General features: G+C 50.2%; 1 protein-coding gene across 5 annotated transcripts in view; it reads left to right on the top strand.

The window, feature by feature from the left end:
- LOC146394431 (serine/threonine-protein phosphatase 2A regulatory subunit B'' subunit beta) overlaps positions 1 to 18,035 on the top strand; it is a 108,142-nt gene that overhangs the window by 79,344 nt on the left and 10,763 nt on the right. For all 5 annotated transcript variants that reach the window (XR_014835168.1, XM_085007368.1, XM_085007370.1 and 2 more), the window contains 2 exons: positions 17,483 to 17,586; positions 17,767 to 17,869. Coding sequence is in view for 4 of the 5 variants with exons in the window: in XM_085007368.1 (XP_084863494.1) it covers positions 17,483 to 17,586; positions 17,767 to 17,869 (207 nt within the window). In the remaining variant the exon portion in view is untranslated. The remainder of the gene's footprint in view (positions 1 to 17,482; positions 17,587 to 17,766; positions 17,870 to 18,035) is intronic.

Below are 18,035 nucleotides of genomic sequence, written 5' to 3'. Positions count from 1 at the left end.
TCCTCTCCTCTTTTTAGTGAGTCTGGCCAGGGGTTTGTCAATTTTGTTCACCTTTGCAAAGAACCAGCTCTTGGTTTTATTAACTTTCTCTATTGTTTTTTGAGTCTCTATTTTATTGATTTCTTCTTTGATCTGTGTAATTTCCTTCCTTCTGCTGACTTTAGGACTTTTTTGTTCTTCTTTTTCTAATTCATTTAGGTGGAGTGTTAAGTTGTCAATTTGGGATCTTTCTTCTTTTTTGAGGAAGGCCTGTATTGCTATAAATTTCCCTCTGAGCACTGCTTTTGCAGCATCCCATCGATTTTGAGAGGTTGTGTCTTCATTATCATTTGTTACAAGGTATTTTTAAATTTCCTTCTTGATTTCCTCATTGACCCATTGGGTTTTTAGTAGTGTGTTGTTGAGTCTCCAGGTAGTAGGTTTTTTCTCATTTCTTTTCCCATGGTTGATTTCTAATTTCATGGCGTTGTGGTCAGAGAAGATACTTGAGATAATTTCTATGCTCCCAAATTTATTGAGATTAGCTTTGTGTCCCAATATGTGGTCAATTCTTGAGAATGTTCAATGTGCGCTTGAAAAGAATGTGTATTCTGATTTTTTTGGATGTAGTGTCCTGAAGATATCAATTAAGTCTAACTTTTCTATTGTTTCCTTTAGGCTCTCTGTTGCTTTATTGGTTTTCTTTCTAGAGGATCTGTCCATTGATGTGAGGGGGGTATTAAGGTCTCCTACTGTGATTGTATTCTGATCAATTTCTCCCATTGTGTCTGTTCGTATTTGTTGTATGTATCTGGGTGCTCCTGTATTTGGGGCATATATGTTGACGATAGTAACATCCTCTCCTTGGATGGATCCCTTAATCATTAAATAGTGTCTTTGTTTGTCTTTCTTTATGTCTTTTGTTTTAAAGTCTATTTTGCCTGATATGAGTATTGCAACTCCTGCTTTTCTGTCAAGTCTATTGGCATGAAATACTTTTTTCCATCCCCTTCACTTTCAATCTATATGTGTCCTTTGTCCTAAGGTGAGTTTTTTGTAGGCAGCAGATTGAAGGTTTTTGCTATTTTATCCACTCAGCTACTCTGTGTCTTTTGATTGGGGCATTCAGTCCATTGACATATAAAGTGGGAATTGTTAGATGATTATTTATTTCCATTTTTAACCTTGTGTTCCGGTTGATTCCATGGTTCTCCATTTTTTCTTTTTTTGGTTGGATTGTCTCTGGTTATTTTCTGCTTGAGTGTTTTTTTTGTTTTGTTTTCATTTTTTGCGAATGCAATGTTTGTTTTTTATTTGTGGTTGCCCTGTTTTTTAAGTATGTTAACCTCTTACTATAATTGTGTGTTTTAGCCTGATGGTCCTTTAGGTTCAAACACTTCATTACTATACTAAAATTAAGAAGAGAAACAAAAACAACAACAACAAAAAAAAAAAAACAAAAAAACCCAAATTTTTTTTAATGAGTCTATTTATTTCCTTACTTCCCTTGCCAACATTTTATGATTTTGATGACTCTTTTTTCTTGGAAATTTTATTTTGTTTTAAACATGTTCATGATTAAATCTGTGTGCTGGCTTATTTGAGTGACTGCGCTCTGATTGTGGTTTCCTCAATCCTAGTTCTTCCTCTTCTTTTTTTTTTTCTTTTTCCTCCCTTTCTTTCCTTTCTTTCCTTCCTTTAGAGAAGCCCTTTCATTATTTCTTTTAGCTTGGGTTTTGTACTGCTGTATTCTTTTAGCTTTTGTTTGTTGGAAAAATGTTTTATTTCCCCTTCTATTTTAAATGATATTCTTGCTGGATAGAGTATTCTAGGTTGCATATTTTTTCATTTCAGTGCTTTAAATATCTCTTGCCATTCCCTCCTGGCCTGCAGAGTTTCTGTGGAGAAATCAGCTGATAATCATATGGGGGTTCCCTTATAATTGACACTTGGCTTTTCTCTTGCTGCCTTTAGGATCCTCTCTTTATCATGAACTTTTGCCATTTTTATTATGATGTGTTTTGGTGTGGGTCTGTTTGTGTTCACCTTGTTTGGGGCCCTCTGTGCTTCCTATATCTTGAACTCAGTATCCCTTAGATTTGGGAAGTTTCCAGCGATAATTTCTTCAAATATATTTTCCATCCCCTTATCTTTTTTCACTCCTTCTGGAATTCCTGTTATGCATAGATTCGCCCACTTATATTACCCCATAGGTCTCTTATATTGCTTTCATGTTTTTCCTTTGGTTTTCTGTCTGCTGTCCTGTTTGGGTGATTTCCGTTATTCTGTCTTCCATCTTACTAATTTGTTCTTCTGCATTATTCATTCTGGTTTTTACTGCCCTTAGCTCAGTTTGTGTCTCTGCAAATGAATGTTCTAGTTTTTCTTGGCTCCTCCTTATGTTTTCAGGTTCCTTTCTGATGGTGTCTGCATTACTGTTCATATCTTCTCTTAATTCCTTCAGTATTTTCACTATTTCTCTTTTGAACTCCAGGTTTGTCAGACTGCAGAGATCTGTTTCATTGCTCACTGCTTTAGGTGAGTTCTCCTGTTGGTTTGACTGGGGGTGATTTCTCAGCTTCTTCATCTTGCTTGTTGTTGTTTTTTTTTTTTCTTGGTGGAGTTGTACTCCCTGTGGCCAGGCAGGCTTTGCCTTGACATTGCCGTGGAATATTTCCTGAGGGCTGGCGTTGTTGGTCGGTCTTCTTTGAGGCAGCATGGCTTTTTCTGAGGGTGGGCAGGGCTGACAGGGTCTCTCTGAAGCAAAGCAGGACTTCCTCAGGGCAGATAGGACTGGGAGGTCCACACCGGTTGGAAGCAGATTTCACACGGCCGGGCAGAGCTTGCTCTGGTGTTTCTGGGCCATGGGGCTCTTCCAGGGGGCTGGCAGTGCTGGACAGCTGTTCCACGGGGGTGCTGCACCCCCTGAGCCTGGGAGAGGCCAGCTGGGCCACTGAGAACCCAAGGGGCTCTTCCCCAGGGCAGCCAGGATTGGCAGGATCAGCCCACAATGGAGGCAGATTTTGCACAGCCGGGCCGGGCTTGTTCTAGCTTTTCTGGACTGCGGGCCTTTTCCAGGGGGCTGGCAGTGCTGGGCAGCTGTTCTATGGGGAGTGCAGCACCCCCTGAGAACAGGAGCAGCTAGCTGGGCCGCTGAGAACCCAAGGGGCTCTTGCTCTCCTCTTTTCTTTTGTTTTACCCAGTTATGTCATGGGGTTCTTGCCGTTATTGGAGTTTAGGTTCTTCTGCCAGTGATTAATTGCTATTCTGTGTGAGTCGTTTAACCTGTAGATGTGGGTTTTTTTTATTGTGTTTGTGGGCGAGGGCGAGCGTGTCCCCCTACTCTTCCGCCATCTTGCCTCCAAAACTCGTTATCTTCTTGAATGATTTTTCAGCTCTATCAAATCTGCACAGACGACCCTTTTCCTTTGTAGGGTTATTTATTTCTGCTTCCTTTGACCGCTCATGCTGTAGAGTAACTGATACTACTTTTTTCGGATAAATATCTGTCAGCTTCATGGGGTACTCTACTTTTTTCATCTTTTGTGAATCTCTGTTTTCATCTTTACTACTTTCTTTTTTCTTTTTAGAGCCACACCTGAGGCATATGTAAGTTCCTAGGCTAGAGGTCAAATTGGAGCTGCAGCTGCTGGCCTACACCACAGCCATGGCCACACAGGATCCACGCGGCATCTGTGACCTGCAGCACAGCTCACAGCGACACCAGATCCTTAACCCACTGAGCGAGGCCAGGGATCGAACCCACGTGTTCACAAACACAGTGTTGGGTCCTTAACCTCTGAGCCACAGTGGGAACTCCTCCTCTTCACTCCTTTCTTATACGTGTTTCTTTTTTTTTTATAATTTGTTTATTTTCTCACTGTACAGCAAGGGGGTCAGGTTATCCTTACATGTATACATTGCAATTACATTTTTTCCCCACCCTTTCTTCTGTTGCAACATGAGTATCTAGACAAAGTTCTCAATGGTACTCAGCAGGATCTCCTTGTAAATCTATTCTAGGTTGTGTCTGATAAGCCCAAGCTCCCGATCCCTCCCACTCCCTCCCCCTCCCATCAGGCAGCCACAAGTCTCTTCTCCAAGTCCGTGATTTTCTTTTCTGAGGAGATGTTCATTTGTGCTGGATATTAGATTCCAGTTATAAGTGATATCATATGGTATTTGTCTTTATCTTTCTGGCTCATTTCACTCAGTATGAGAGTCTCTAGTTCCATCCATGTTGCTGCAAATGGCATTATGTCATTCTTTTTTATGGCTGAGTAGTATTCCATTGTGTATATATACCACCTCTTCTGAATCCAATCATCTGTCGATGGACATTTGGGTTGTTTCCATGTCCTGGCTATTGTGAATAGTGCTGCAATGAACATGCAGGTGCACCTGTCTCTTTTAGGTAGAGTTTTGTCCAGATAGATGCCCAAGAGTGGGATTGCAGGGTCATATGGAAGTTCTATGGATAGATTTCTGAGGTATCTCCAAACTGTTCTCCATAGTGGCTGTACCAGTTGACATTCCCACCAGCAGTGCAGGAGGGTTCCCTTTTCTCCACAGCCCCTCCAGCACTTGTTCTTTGGGGACTTATTAATGATGGCCATTCTGACTGGTGTGAGGTGGTATTTCATGGTAGTTTTGATTTGCATTTTTCTTATAATCAGTGATGTTGTGCATTTTCTCATGTGTTTGATGGCCATCTGTATATCGTCTTTGGAGAAATGTCTGTTCAGGTCTTTTGCCCATTTTTCCATTGATTGATTGTTTTTTTTTTTGCTGATGGTTTGTATAAGTTGTTTGTATATTCTAGAGAGTAAGCCCTTGTCAGTTGCATCATTTGAAACTATTTTCTCCCATTCTGAAAGTTGTCTTTTTGTTTTCTTTCGGGTTTCCTTTGCTGTGCAAATGCTTTTCGGTTTGATGAGGTCCCATGGGTTTATGTTTGATCTAACTTCTATTGCTTTGGGAGACTGACCTGAGAAAATATTCATGAGGTTGATGTCAGAGAGTGTTTTGCCTATGTTTTCTTCTAGGAGTTTGATGGTGTCCTGTCATATATTTAAGTCTTTCAGCCATTTTGAGTTTATTTTTGTGCATGGTGTGAGGGTGTGTTCTAGTTTCCCTGCTTTGCATGCAGCTGTCCAGGTTTCGCAGCAATGCTTGCTGAATAGACTTTCTTTTTCCCATTTTATGTTCTTGCCTCCCTTGTCAAAGCTTAATTGACCATAGGTGTCAGGGTTTCTTTCCGGGTTCTCTATTCTGTTCCATTGGTCTGTGTGTCTGTTTTGATACCAGTACCACACTGTTTTGAGGACTGTGGCTTTGTAGTATTTCTTGAAGTCTGGGAGCGTTATGCCTCCTGCTTGGTTTTTGTTTCTCAGGATTGCTTTAGTGATTCTGGGTCTTTTGTTGTTCCATATAAACGTTTGGATGGTTTGTTCTAGTTCTTTGAAAAATGTCATGGGGAATTTGATACGGATTGCATTGAATCTGTAGATTGCTTTGGGTAATATGGCCATTTTTACAATATTGATTTTCCCAATCCAGGAACATAGACTATCTTTCCATTTCTTTACATCTTCTTTGATTTCTTTGATTAAAGTTTTATAGTTCTCGGCGTATAGGTCCTTTACCTCCTTGGTCAGGTGTATTCCGAGGTATTTGATTTTGTGAGGTGCAATTTCAAAAGGTATCATATTTTTGTATTCCTTTTCTAATATTTCATTGCTGGTATACAGAAATGCAAGTGATTTCTGAATGTGAATCTTATATCCTGCTACTTTGCTGAAGTTATTAATCAGTTCAAGTCATTTTGGGGTTGAGTCCTTAGGGTTTTCTATGTATTGTATCATGTCATCTGCATACAGTGACAGTTTGATCTCTTCTCTTCCGATTTGGATGCCTTTTATTTCTTTTGTTTGTCTAATTGCTGTGGCTTGGACTTCCAGAACTATGTTGAAGAGCAGTGGTGAGAGTGGGCATCCCTGTCTTGTTCCAGATTTGAATGAGAAGGCTTTCAGTTTTTCCCCATTGAGTATTATATTTGCTGTGGGTTTAATGTTCCCTCTATACCCACTTTGGCGAGGGTCTTGATCATGAATGGATGTTGAACTTTGTCAAATGCTTTTTCTGAGTCCATTGAGATGATCATATGATTTTTGACTTTTTTTTTTTGGTAATGTGGTGTATAATGCTGATTGATTTGCGTATGTTGAACATCCTTGTGAACCTGGGATGAACCCAACCTGGTCATGCTGTATAATTTTTTTGGTATGTTGTTGGATTCGGTTGGCTAAGATTTTGTTGAGATTGTTTGCATCTATATTCATCAATGATATTGGGCGATAGTTTTCTTTTTTGGTGGTATCTCTGTCTGGTTTTGGAATGAGGGTGATGGTGGCCTCATAGAATTTCTTTGGGAGTATTCCTTCCTCTTCAACCTTTTGAAAGAGTTTAAGGAGGATGGGCACCAATTCCTCTTTATATGTTTGATAGAATTCGCCTGTGAAGCCATCTGGTCCTGACTTTTATTTGTAGGGAGTGATTTTATGACCTCTTCAATTTCATTTCTAGTGATGGGTCTGTTCAGTTGGTCTGTTTCTTTTTGATTCAGTTTTGGCAGGCTGTAAGATTCTAGAAAATTGTCCATTTCTTCCAGATTGTCAAACTTGTTGCCATATAGTTGTTCATAGTATTCTCCTATGGTTTTTTGTATTTTTGCTGTATCCGTTGTGATTTCTCCTTTTTCATTTCTAATTTTGGTTATTTGGGTTCTTTCTCTCCTCTTTTTAGTGAGTCTGGCCAGGGGTTTGTCAATTTTGTTCACCTTTTCAAAGAACCAGCTCTTGGTTTTATTAACTTTCTCTATTGTTTTTTGAGTCTCTATTTTATTGATTTCTTCTTTGATCTGTATAATTTCCTTCCTTCTGCTGACTTTAGGACTTTTTTGTTCTTCTTTTTCTAATTTGTTTAAGTGGAGGGTTAAGTTGTCAATTTGGGATCTTTCTTCTTTTTTGAGGAAGGTCTGTATTGCTATAAATTTCCCTCTGAGCACTGCTTTTGCAGCATCCCATCGAGTTTGAGAGGTTGTGTCTTCATTATCATTTGTCTCAAGGTATTTTTTAATTTCCTTCTTGATTTTCTCATTGACCCATTGGTTTTTTAGTAGCATGTTGTTGAGTCTCCATGTAGTAGCTTTTTTCTCATTTCTTTTCCCGTGGTTGGTTTCTAATTTCATGGCATTGTGGTCAGAGAAGATACTTGAGATAATTTCTATGCTCCCAAATTTATTGAGATTCGCTTTGTGTCCCAACATGTGGTCGATTCTTGAGAATGTTCCATGAGCATTTGAGAAGTTATATGTGTTTCTCTTGTCACTTTTCCAGCTTCTTGAACATTGATACTTCTTTTCAGTCAGCTTTCCTGTGCTCTGACAGTGAGTAAGGCCCCAGCTTTAGGTGTGCACTTTGACCCAAGTGGACATGGTGAATGTCTGGTTTCTGCAGCATCCCCGCAGTGCGTAGGGTGTGCATGTGGCCCTGACTGACCACTGACCGCCTGCCACACAAATGTTGGCCTGATCCCAGCACCCCGGTGAGCCAAGCTGCTGCAGCTGTCCGTGCATGAGGTTCACGCCCCAGACGTGCGTTTCTCTGGGGTGTCCATGCCTCGTTGCTGAATTGCTGCTGGTCTGGTGACTGGGTTGTTTCAGGACACCCCGTAGGGCCGTTTTTGATGTGGTGGCCCTGGCACATTCCAGCCAGAGGCCCTGGAAGCCGTCAGCACTGGGCAGTGATGCTTGTCATGACTGCTGCACTGGTGGGTGTGTGCAGGGCCCAGACACTGGCTTCATGCCTCCCTTCCCAGGACCAGATTGGGTCCCTGCTCATGTTTCTCATCAGAGTCTCTTTTCTGTTTCCCAGCAGCTTCCTTGTATAACTGATGTGAGCAAAGAGCTGGGGTGCACTGTGCATGCATGTGTGTGTGTGTGTGCACTTTAAACAGTGAGTGTGTGCAGTGTGAGCAGTGTGTGTTGTATGTGTGCACTGTGGAGCAGTGAGTTGTGCAGTGTGTGTGTGCAGTGTGAGCAGTGAGGGTGTGTGAGTAGTGAGGGTGTGCCATGTGAGCAGTGTGTGTGGTGTGTGTGCACTGTGTTGCAGTGTGTGAGCAGTGAGTATGCAGTGTGTGTGTGCAGTGAATGTGTGGGTGTGCACTTTGCGTGTGTGGTTACTCTGTGCAGTGTGTATATGCACTGTGTGAGCAGTGAGTGTGTGTGCACAGTGTGTGTGTGAAGTTACTCTGTGTGCACTGTGTTGTGCACTGTGTGTGCAATGTGTGTGTGGGTTGTGCAGAATGTGTGGATGGGTGTGTGTATGGGTGTGTGCACTGTGAGCAGTGGGTGTGTGTGTGCATTAAGTGTGCACAGTGTGAGCAGTGAGTATGTGTGTGCAGTTACTCTGTGTGTTTTCACTCACATTCTCCCAGAGCTCACAGGGCCATAAGCAGCCTGCCATTCCCCAGGTGTGTGTGTGTGTGCAGTTACTGTGTGTGGAGTTACTCTGTGTGTGTGCAGTTACTGTGTGTGGAGTTACTCTGTGTGTGTGTGTGTGCAGTTACTCTGTGTGCATGCAGTTAATGTGTGTGGAGTTACTCTGTGTGTGTGTGTCTGTGTGTGTGCAGTTACTGTGTGTGGAGTTACTCTGTGTGTGTGCGTGCAGTTAATGTGTGTGGAGTTACTCTGTGTTTGTGTGGGGGGGAGTTACTCTGTGTGTGTGTGGAGTTACTGTGTGTGGAGTTACTCTGTGTGTGTGTGCAGTTACTCTGTGTGTGCATGTAGTTAATGTGTGTGGAGTTACTGTGTGTGTGTGTGTGGAGTTACTCTGTGTGTGTGTGTGTGTGTATGGAGTTACTCTGTGTGTGTGTGTGTGTATAGTTACTCTGTGTGTGTGTGTGTGTAGTTCTGTGTGGAGTTATTCTGTGTGTGTGTGTGTGTGTGTGTGCATGTGGAGTTTGTGTGTGTGTGTGTGCAGTTACGGTGTGTGGAGTTACTCTGTGTGTGCAGTTACTCTGTGTGTGTGGAGTTACTCTGTGTGTGTGTGTCTGTGTGTGTGCAGTTACTGTGTGTGGAGTTACTCTGTGTGTGTACGTGCAGTTAATGTGTGTGGAGTTACTCTGTGTTTGTGTGGGGGGGAGTTACTCTGTGTGTGTGTGGAGTTACTGTGTGTGGAGTTACTCTGTGTGTGTGTGCAGTTACTCTGTGTGTGCATGTAGTTAATGTGTGTGGAGTTACTGTGTGTGTGTGTGTGGAGTTACTCTGTGTGTGTGTGTATGGAGTTACTCTGTGTGTGTGTGTGTATAGTTACTCTGTGTGTGTGTGTGTGTAGTTCTGTGTGGAGTTATTCTGTGTGTGTGTGTGTGTGTGTGTGCATGTGGAGTTTGTGTGTGTGTGTGTGCAGTTACGGTGTGTGGAGTTACTCTGTGTGTGCAGTTACTCTGTGTGTGTGCAGTTACTGTGTGTGGGTGTGTGCATGTGGAGTTTGTGTGTGTGTGTGTGCAGTTACGGTGTGTGGAGTTACTCTGTGTGTGCAGTTACTCTGTGTGTGTGCAGTTACTGTGTGTGGGTGTGTGCATGTGGAGTTTGTGTTATGTGTGTGTGTGGAGTTACTGTGTGTGTGTGCAGTTACTCTGTGTGTGTGTGTGTGTGTGTGTGTGTGTGGAGTTTGTGTGTGTGTGTACAGTTACTGTGTGTGGAGTTACTGTGTGCAGTTACTGTCTGTGGAGTTACTCTGTGTGTGTGTGTGTGTGTGTGGAGTTTGTGTGTCTGTGTGTGCAGTTACTGTGTGTGCAGTTAGTCTGTGTGTGTGTGTACAGTTACTGTGTGTGGAGTTACTCTGTGTGTGTGCAGTTACTGTGTGTGGAGTTACTCTGTGTGTGTGTGTGCGTGTGCATGTGGAGTTTGTGTATGTGTGTGTGTGCGTGCAGTTACTGTGTGTGGAGTTACTCTGTGTGTGTGTGCAGTTACTCTGTGTGTGCAGTTACTGTGTGTGGTTACTGTGTGTGTGTGTGCATGCATGTGGAGTTTGTGTATGTGTGTGTGTGCGTGCAGTTACTGTGTGTGGAGTTACTCTGTGTGTGTGTGCAGTTACTCTGTGTGTGCGTGCAGTTACTGTGTGTGGAGTTACTGTGTGTGTGTGTGTGTGGAGTTACTCTGTGTGTATGTGCGTGTAGTTACTGTGTGTGGAGTTACTTACTGTGTGTGGAGTTTGTGTGTGTGTGCATGCAGTTAGTGTGTGTGGAGTTACTGTGTGTGTGTGTGTGTGTGTGTGCAGTTACTGTGTGTGGAGTTACTCTGTGTGTGTGTGTGTGTGTGCAGTTACTGTGTGTGGAGTTACTCTGTGTGTGTGTGTGTGTGTGTGTGTGGTGGGGGGAGAGGGAGAGCCTGGAGCTCACAGGGCCATAAGCAGCCTGTCGTTCCCCAGGCTGTTCCTTCCGGTCCAGCCACCCCAGCCCCAGGCTCCACGGCTCTGCTTTCTGTCTCCACGGCTTAGTTAGCACTTCTTGGAACTTTAACACAAATAGAAGCATAAAGTAGGTAACATTTTATTGTGGTAAAATTCACATAATAGTCTATCAGCATTTCAGCCATTTTAAAATTCAGAGATCTTGGCAGTTCCCTTTGTGGCTCGGCAGAAATGAACCTGACTAGGATCCATGAGGATGCAAGTTCAATCCCTGGCCTCACTCCGTGGGTTGAGGATCTGGCATTGCCATGGGCTGTGCTGTAGGTCCCAGATGCGGCTCAGATCATGTGTTGCTGTGGCTGTGGAGTAGGCCAGTAGCTGTAACTCTGATTCCACACCTAGCCTGGGAGCATTACTATGCCACAGGTGTGGCCCTAAAAAGAAAAAGACAAAAAAATTATAAAAATCAGGTGTTGGAGTTGCTGCTGTGGCACAGTGGGCTCAGCAGTGTCTCTGCAATGCCAGCACGCAGGTTCAGTCTCCGGCCTGGCACCTGATGTTGTCATACCTGTGGCCTGCATCACAGCTACCACTCAGATCTGATCCCAGGCCAGGGCCCAGAACTCCATATGCCACAGGGCAGCCAAGAAGAAAGAGAAAAAGAGAAAACCCATCTGTTGTTTTCGTAGCCCTGAGTTCCATGTGCTTGTGATTCTCTAGGTACACATCCTTTGTCAGCTGTGTCCGTCTGTATGTTTGCTCTTTTCATTCTCATAACAGTCGTCGGATTTGCAAACGTTTCTAATTTTGGTCCCTTTGAGCTTTCAGATTTTTTTTTAACGGAGTTTGTACCTTAGGCAGGAGGTACTGGCAAATCCACGGCCCCTTCATTTCTCAGGTTTTCTTCTAGAGGTTGATCCGGTTAGCGCTTCCCTGCAGGTCTGGGCTGTACTCTGATGGCTCATTTGCACATGGCGGGTCCGAGGCAGGGTGTGTTCTGCACACGGAGCCCAGTGGCTCTGGGCCGCCTGGTGGGCACCTTGTCCTTCTGCTGCCCGGCCTTGGCCCCTCCTCCAGCGTCGGTTGCCTGTCTGTGTCTATGTCCCTAGCGTGGGTTCTGCCAGGTGTCAGGCTGTGCGTGTCAGTCTTGTTTGACACTGTACTCGAATCCTCTAACCTGTGTCCTGAGTCCCTGTGACACTGTCCCCGTGTCCTCTCTAACCTCTGTGTCCTGAGTCCCTGTGACAGCGTCCCCGTGTCCTCTCTAACCTCTGTGTCCTGAGTCCCGGTGACAGCATCCCCGTTTCCTCTCTAACCTGTGTCCTGAGTCCCTGTGAAACTGTCCCCGTGTCCTCTCTAACCTGTGTCCTGAGTCCCTGTGACAGCGTCCCCGTGTGATCTCTAACGTCTGTGTCCTCAGTCCCTGTGACACTGTCCCCGTGTCCTCTCTAACCTCTGTGTCCTCGGTCCCTGTGACAGTGTCCCCGTGTCCTCTCTAACCTGTGTCCTGAGTCCCTGTGACAGGGTCCCCGTGTCCTCTCTAACCTGTGTCCTGAGTCCCTGTGACAGTGTCCCCGTGTCATCTCTAACGTCTGTGTCCTCAGTCCCTGTGACACTGTCCCCGTGTCCTCTCTAACCTCTGTGTCCTCGGTCCCTGTGACAGTGTCCCCGTGTCCTCTCTAACCTGTGTCCTGAGTCCCTGTGACAGGGTCCCCGTGTCCTCTCTAACCTGTGTCCTGAGTCCCTGTGACAGTGTCCCCGTTCCTCTCTAACCTCTGTGTCCTGAGTCCCTGTGACACTGTCCCCATGTCCTCTCTAACCTCTGTGTCCTGAGTCCCTGTGACACTGTCCCCATGTCCTCTGTAACCTGTGTCCTCGATACCTGTGACACTGTCCCCGTGTCCTCTCTAACCTGTGTCCTGAGTCCCGGTGAGAGCATCCCCGTGTCCTCTCTAACCTGTGTCCTGAGTCCCGGTGACAGCATCCCCATGTCCTCTCTAACCTCTGTGTCCTGAGTCCCTGTGACACTGTCCCCGTGTCCTCTGTAACCTGTGTCCTCGATACCTGTGACACTGTCCCCGTGTCCTCTCTTACCTCTGTGTCCTGAGTCCCTGTGAGAGTGTCCCCGTGTCCTCTCTGTGTCCTCGGTCCCTGTGACACTGTTCCCGTGTCCTCTCTAACCTGTGTCCTCAGTTCCTGTGACACTGTCCCCGTGTCCTCTCTAACCTGTGTCCCGAGTCCCTGTGACACTGTCCCTGTGTCCTCTCTGACCTGTGTCCCGAGTCCCTGTGACAGTGTCCCTGTGTCCTCTCTAACCTGTGTCCTGAGTCCCTGTGACAGCATCCCCGTGTCCTCTCTAACCTCTGTGTCCTGAGTCCCTGTGACACTGTCCCCGTGTCCTCTCTAACCTGTGTCCTGAAGTCCCTGTGACACTGTCCCCGTGTCCTCTCTAACCTGTGTCCTGAGTCCCGGTGACAGCGTCCCCGTGTCCTCTCTAACCTGTGTCCTGAGTCCCGGTGACAGCGTCCCCGTGTCCTCTCTAACCTGTGTCCTGAGTCCCTGTGAGGGTTTCCCCGTGTCCTCTCTAACCTGTGTCCTGAGTCCCTGTGACAGTGTCCCCGTTCCTCTCTAACCTGTGTCCTGAGTCCCTGTGACACTGTCCCCGTGTCCTCTCTAACCTGTGTCCTGAGTCCCGGTGACAGCGTCCCCGTGTCCTCTCTAACCTGTGTCCTGAGTCCCGGTGACAGTGTCCCCGTGTCCTCTCTAACCTGTGTCCTGAGTCCCTGTGACAGGGTTCCCGTGTCCTCTAACCTGGGTCCTGGGTCCCTGTGACAGTGTCCTCATATCCTCCCTAGTCTGTTTCCTGGGTCCCCGTGATCATGTCCCCGTGTTCTCTCCAACCTGTGTGTCTTCAGTCCCCTTCCTCCCCCCCAAGTCCGGTGCAGCGACCACACGCGGGGCTTGTCTGGAGCCTGGTTCGGGGTCTGCGGCGACCGCATCCTGCCCGCCACCACTTCCGATCCTGGAACCTTTCTCTTCTCTGCTGACGCTCTGTCCCCGCGCGCAGAAGCTGTTTTCCTGCTGCCCCCGGGGCCCCGCTTCCCGTCGGGTGGCTTTCTGGCCATCACTTTCTGCCGCAATGATTTCTGCTCTGTCCTCGTCTCTGCTGGATGTCACGGCTGAGCTCTCGCTCCAGCGTCTTCACGGGCAGCTTGTGCGCTCAGCCTGTCTTGCTGCTGACGGGGACGTGGGGCTCTCAGAGGCCCCCCGAGCCCTGCTGGACCCCCGGCCCCAGGCACCCACATGCCGGCTTGTTTCCCGTTGCGTTTGCACCTGGCGCAGCGACGCGCGTGTTTGTCGTGTCGTTTCTCCTTTGGGCAAAGCGCTCCTCACAGACCCACTCTTCTCATGCTCGACACCCGCAGCATTAGACGCGTGTGTGCTCCCGATTCTGGCTTGGGTCTGTCCTGGGCCCCGGGGACACCGGCCGCTGCCCCTCACCCGCTCCCCGGGCTGCCGAGGCCGCGGCTCTGGCCTCTCTGCCACCCGCAGGCGTCCTGCAGTTGTGCCCCGCTTAACACCTTGTCCCTGGTGAGCAAGGACCCGTCGCCCCGCCACCTGCCAGCCCCGCGTCCCAGGCCATCCCCTGTGCCTCTTACCTCCGGCCAGGGACCGCCACCTGGAGTCTCTCCACACCCTGCAGCCCCTCAGTCTCTGCCTGGACCCTGGCTGCCCCCAGTCTGTATTCCTGGCCCATAAACACCACCCACCCCAAACCCTCCACAGCTCTGGGGCCTCCCAGCTCTGGGGCCCTGGCCCTCCTGGCTCTGGGGCCCTGTGCTTCTGTGCCCTGCAGGAGCAGCTCCTGGACTCAGGGACAGACCTGTGGTCATAGCAGGGGTGGGGCAGGGTGTGGGTGTGGATTGGTCTGGGGGTCCCAGGGCAGAAGCTCTGGCCCCTGGACTCGGGGCGCCTCTGCCTCCCAGCATGTGGACGGTCTCTCTCCTGCGTCTTCCCGGCCTCTTGGCTCGGCTTCTTGCCTTGGGCATCAGGGATATGTCACCCACTCAGCCCCTGCCCACTTCCCGCGGCAGAGAACGGGCTCTGGAGAGGTCCAGTGTCTGACCCTCGTGCTCTCTGCAGTGACCAGTCCCCTCCGGGGCCCACCCAGGGTCGCCTCTTCAGGACACACATGCTCCTAGCACCCTGGAAGATCCAAGGGGGCAGGGGCTCCGGGTCGGCAACAGGGGCAGAGGTCACAGAGCAGCAGGGAAGGTGCTCCTGGCAGAGGCAGTCACAGTGGGGGCAGGTGCTGCTGGACCCCTGGCCCAGGGGCCTGCAGGTTCATGGGCTCCGAAGGGGCACTCGGCAGAGGCCGGGGCGTCCGTGTACCAGGTCGGGGTACTCTTGTAGCACAGCACTGATGACTGTCAGACACAGTGAGAGCAGAACCAGGCCCACGCCCAGCTGCATGCTGCTGTATTCACGGCGGGCTGGGGGTGGCTGGCCATGCGGATGGAGGACAGAGCTGGGGGGGCTCTGAGTGGAGGGAGAACAGACTTGGGAGAGTGTGAGTGGAGGGAGGGGAGTGGGGGGGGTGAGTGAGAGGGATGGAGCTGGGGGGTCAGTGGAGGGAGGACAGAGCTGGAGGGGTGAGTGGGGGGACAGAGCTGGGGGCTCTGAGTGGAGGGAGGACAGCTGGGGGGCTGTATGTTTTGGGGGGGCTTTGCAGCACAGGCACGCACAGTTTGGGGGGGCTTGGGTGTGGCTTATTGGGACCTGGGCACCACCTGCCTGCGTCTCCACGTCCTGACAGGTGCATCCTCTCCTGCACCCTGTCCCCGTCTGTTCCTTGGGTGGCTCCTTGCTGTTCCCTGTACATCTTTCTGCCTCATTTCCCACTTGCCGCGGGCCCTTGTCGGGAAATGCCCGGTCCACGCCTGGTCTGTGGCCCCTAACGGTGCCTGCCCCCAGGTTCTGATGGCAAAGGTGCCCGTTCCCCCACCTCTGTCTCGGGGTTTGGTGTCTGAGGCCTGTTCAGGGGTCTCCACTTCTGCAGCATCCGGGAGGTCTCCCCTCAGTGTTCCTGCTGGAAGGTGTGCTGTTCCAGCGCCCGTGCGCGGGGCTGGGACCCCGTGTCTGTGAGTTTGGAGGACCTGGCCTGGGCGACCTGCCGACTCTGGCTGAAGACCATGCTTCCTCTGAGCTGCAGCCGGCTTCGCCTCGAGCTGGCCTTCGGGCAGCGCTGGAGGCTGCTCCTAACCGCCGTCCCTTCTGACCGTGTCTGCCCCTCTCTGCCCCCGCGCCCCTGGCACTGCCCGGGAGATTGGACACTCCTGTGGGGTTGTACCTGGGTCTTAAACAAGCCGGTCTTTTCTACAAACCTGCCTCCTGCATGTGGATGAGCTTTGCATTTTTTTTTCTCTTTTTTCTTTTCTTCTTTTTTTTTTTGTTTGCTTTTTAGGGCCGCACTTGGGGCACATGGAGGTTCCTAGGCTAGGGGTCCTATCAGAGCTGCAGCTGCCGGCCTACCCCACAGCCCTAGCAATGCCAGACAGATCCTTAAGCCACTGAGCAAGGGTAGGGATCAAACCTCATCCTCACGGATGCTGGTTGGGTTCCTACCCCCCTGAGCTACAACGGGAGCTCCCCAGCTTTGCATTTTCATCGGGGGCCAGGTGACGGTTTAGCACCCTGCGTCTCCAGTGCAGGAATCAGCACGGCAGGTCCCTCCCCTTGTGGGTGTGTGGTTCCTCCCAGCCCTGCTTTGCAGCTTCCTCCTCCAGACCTCACAGTTTCGGCGTGTCTGTCTGTAGGTTGATGGTTTTGTGCTTTTTCTAAGTGGTTCTGGTGGATTGTTCGTTTCTTAATTATTGGCTGCTCGTGTGCGTGTTGGCACATAGCTGACTCTCGCATGTTGTCTGGGATCCAGTAGCTGTGCCGAATTTACTCTGGAAATCTTTCAGACCGCTGCGCCTGTCGCATATTTAGGAGTCGGCAGTTCCCCTCTTTGTCCCTCCTTGTGCTCCCCGCGGGGTGGAGCCGCCCACGTCCCCGTGTGCCGACGGGAGGTGCCACTGGGAGCTTGACCCCTGTGCGCAGCCTTTGTCCAGGCTCCTTGGTTTCCAGCCCGGCGTCTGTGACGACCTTGCTGCCGACTGGGTTGGGTAGGGTGTCAGCCTCTGCTCCTGAGAGGCAGGCCGGATCCCTGTTGCAGGCCCAGGCCGGGGACGTGGTGCCGCCCTTGTCCCTGTCCCCTGGGGTGCGGACGTGGTCAGGGACGTTCCTCCCGAACCTCAGGCCGGGCTCGTGGGAGACGGGGTGGGTCCAGGCTTTTCTCTGTGGGGACGTTTTAACTGACGCCCGGCGTCCCGGAATGCAGACGCACCCAGGTTCTCTGTTCTTAATCCTGATGACACGCGACAGCCACCGTATCCGTCTGTGTCACTGCGGTCATCACGTTTAGCGGCCGCAGGTTGTCCCCCGTGTGCGCTGCCCGTCTGTCCAGCTGGCGGGCCCTGCCACGGCCACTCGCGTGGGCACGTGCCTCCCTTTGTCTGGTCCCCGGAGCTTTGCTGGGCTCCTGAGTGGTTGGAACCTCTGTGGAGACCCGACTTAGCTTTGATTTTCTCGGCTGTGCCTGTGCTGTGTCTTCCTCCCACCACGTGTTGGAGGTGGATGCGCAGAGCATGGGTTTTCAGCCTCCATCACGCCCAGTGCCAGCGCGGAAGCGACACAGTCACCTCACTGCTGTTGTGGTCCCCGGGGCAGGATGTGTGGTCACGGCTCCATCCCTAACCCACACGGCCGTTTGCGCCCTCATCTCCGGCCAGCAGAGGACACTGCCCTTCCAGGGTTTGGGACATGCTCCTGGCTGGGCACACCTGCTGCCACACTGCCTTCGGTTGGGGAGGTGGCAGTGTGACAGCAGCTCTCCCGGGACGCCTGTCCTGCCCTCACAGTGGCCCCAGCTGTGAAGGCAGCTGCAGGGCCGGGTGCCCCTGACCGTGCCGCCGCTCCCGCTCCCGCAGGCCTGCGGCTGCCCGCTCTACTGGAAGGGGCCGCTCTTCTGCGGTGCGGGGGGAGAGCGCACCGGCTCCGTCTCCGTCCACAAGTTCGTCGCCATGTGGAGAAAGTGAGTCCTGGTGGTGCGGGGGAGGGGGTGGTGGCCCCGGGAGTCCCCTGCCGCAGCCCCCGTGTCCCTCCCGGCTCTCCTGCCTGCGCCCAGCGTCACAGAACACCTGACGGACCCTGAGTCTGGGGAGGGGCCTGGGGACGCCTGTGTGAGGACAGTCTGGCGTCCTGTGTCACTCAGGGTCCTGCAGAACTGTCATGACGATGCTGCCAAGTTCGTCCATCTGCTCATGAATCCCGGGTGCAACTACCTGGTGCAGGAGGACTTCATCCCCTTCCTGCAGGTACGTGCCTGCAGCCTCCGCCCTCCCTGCTCACGCCCTCCTTCGCCTGGCAGGCGCTCCGGGTCCCTCGTTCTCTGCCGCGCATGCTCGCCGTCTGGCGTCCTCCCCGGCCCCCACCCTCGGTTCCCCCCCCCCCGCCGTTCTCCCCCCACCTCCCCACAGCTGA

The sequence above is a fragment of the Sus scrofa genome, chromosome X (assembly GCF_054392235.1).
Source record: "Sus scrofa isolate SSC_HxYL_T2T_F1_AM1 chromosome X, Sscrofa_HxYL_maternal_Yorkshire_Landrace_v2.0, whole genome shotgun sequence".
Classification (NCBI taxonomy): Eukaryota; Metazoa; Chordata; class Mammalia; order Artiodactyla; family Suidae; genus Sus; species Sus scrofa.
Note: the sequence above shows the minus strand (reverse complement) of the source record. Positions and strands in the feature narration are given on the sequence as shown.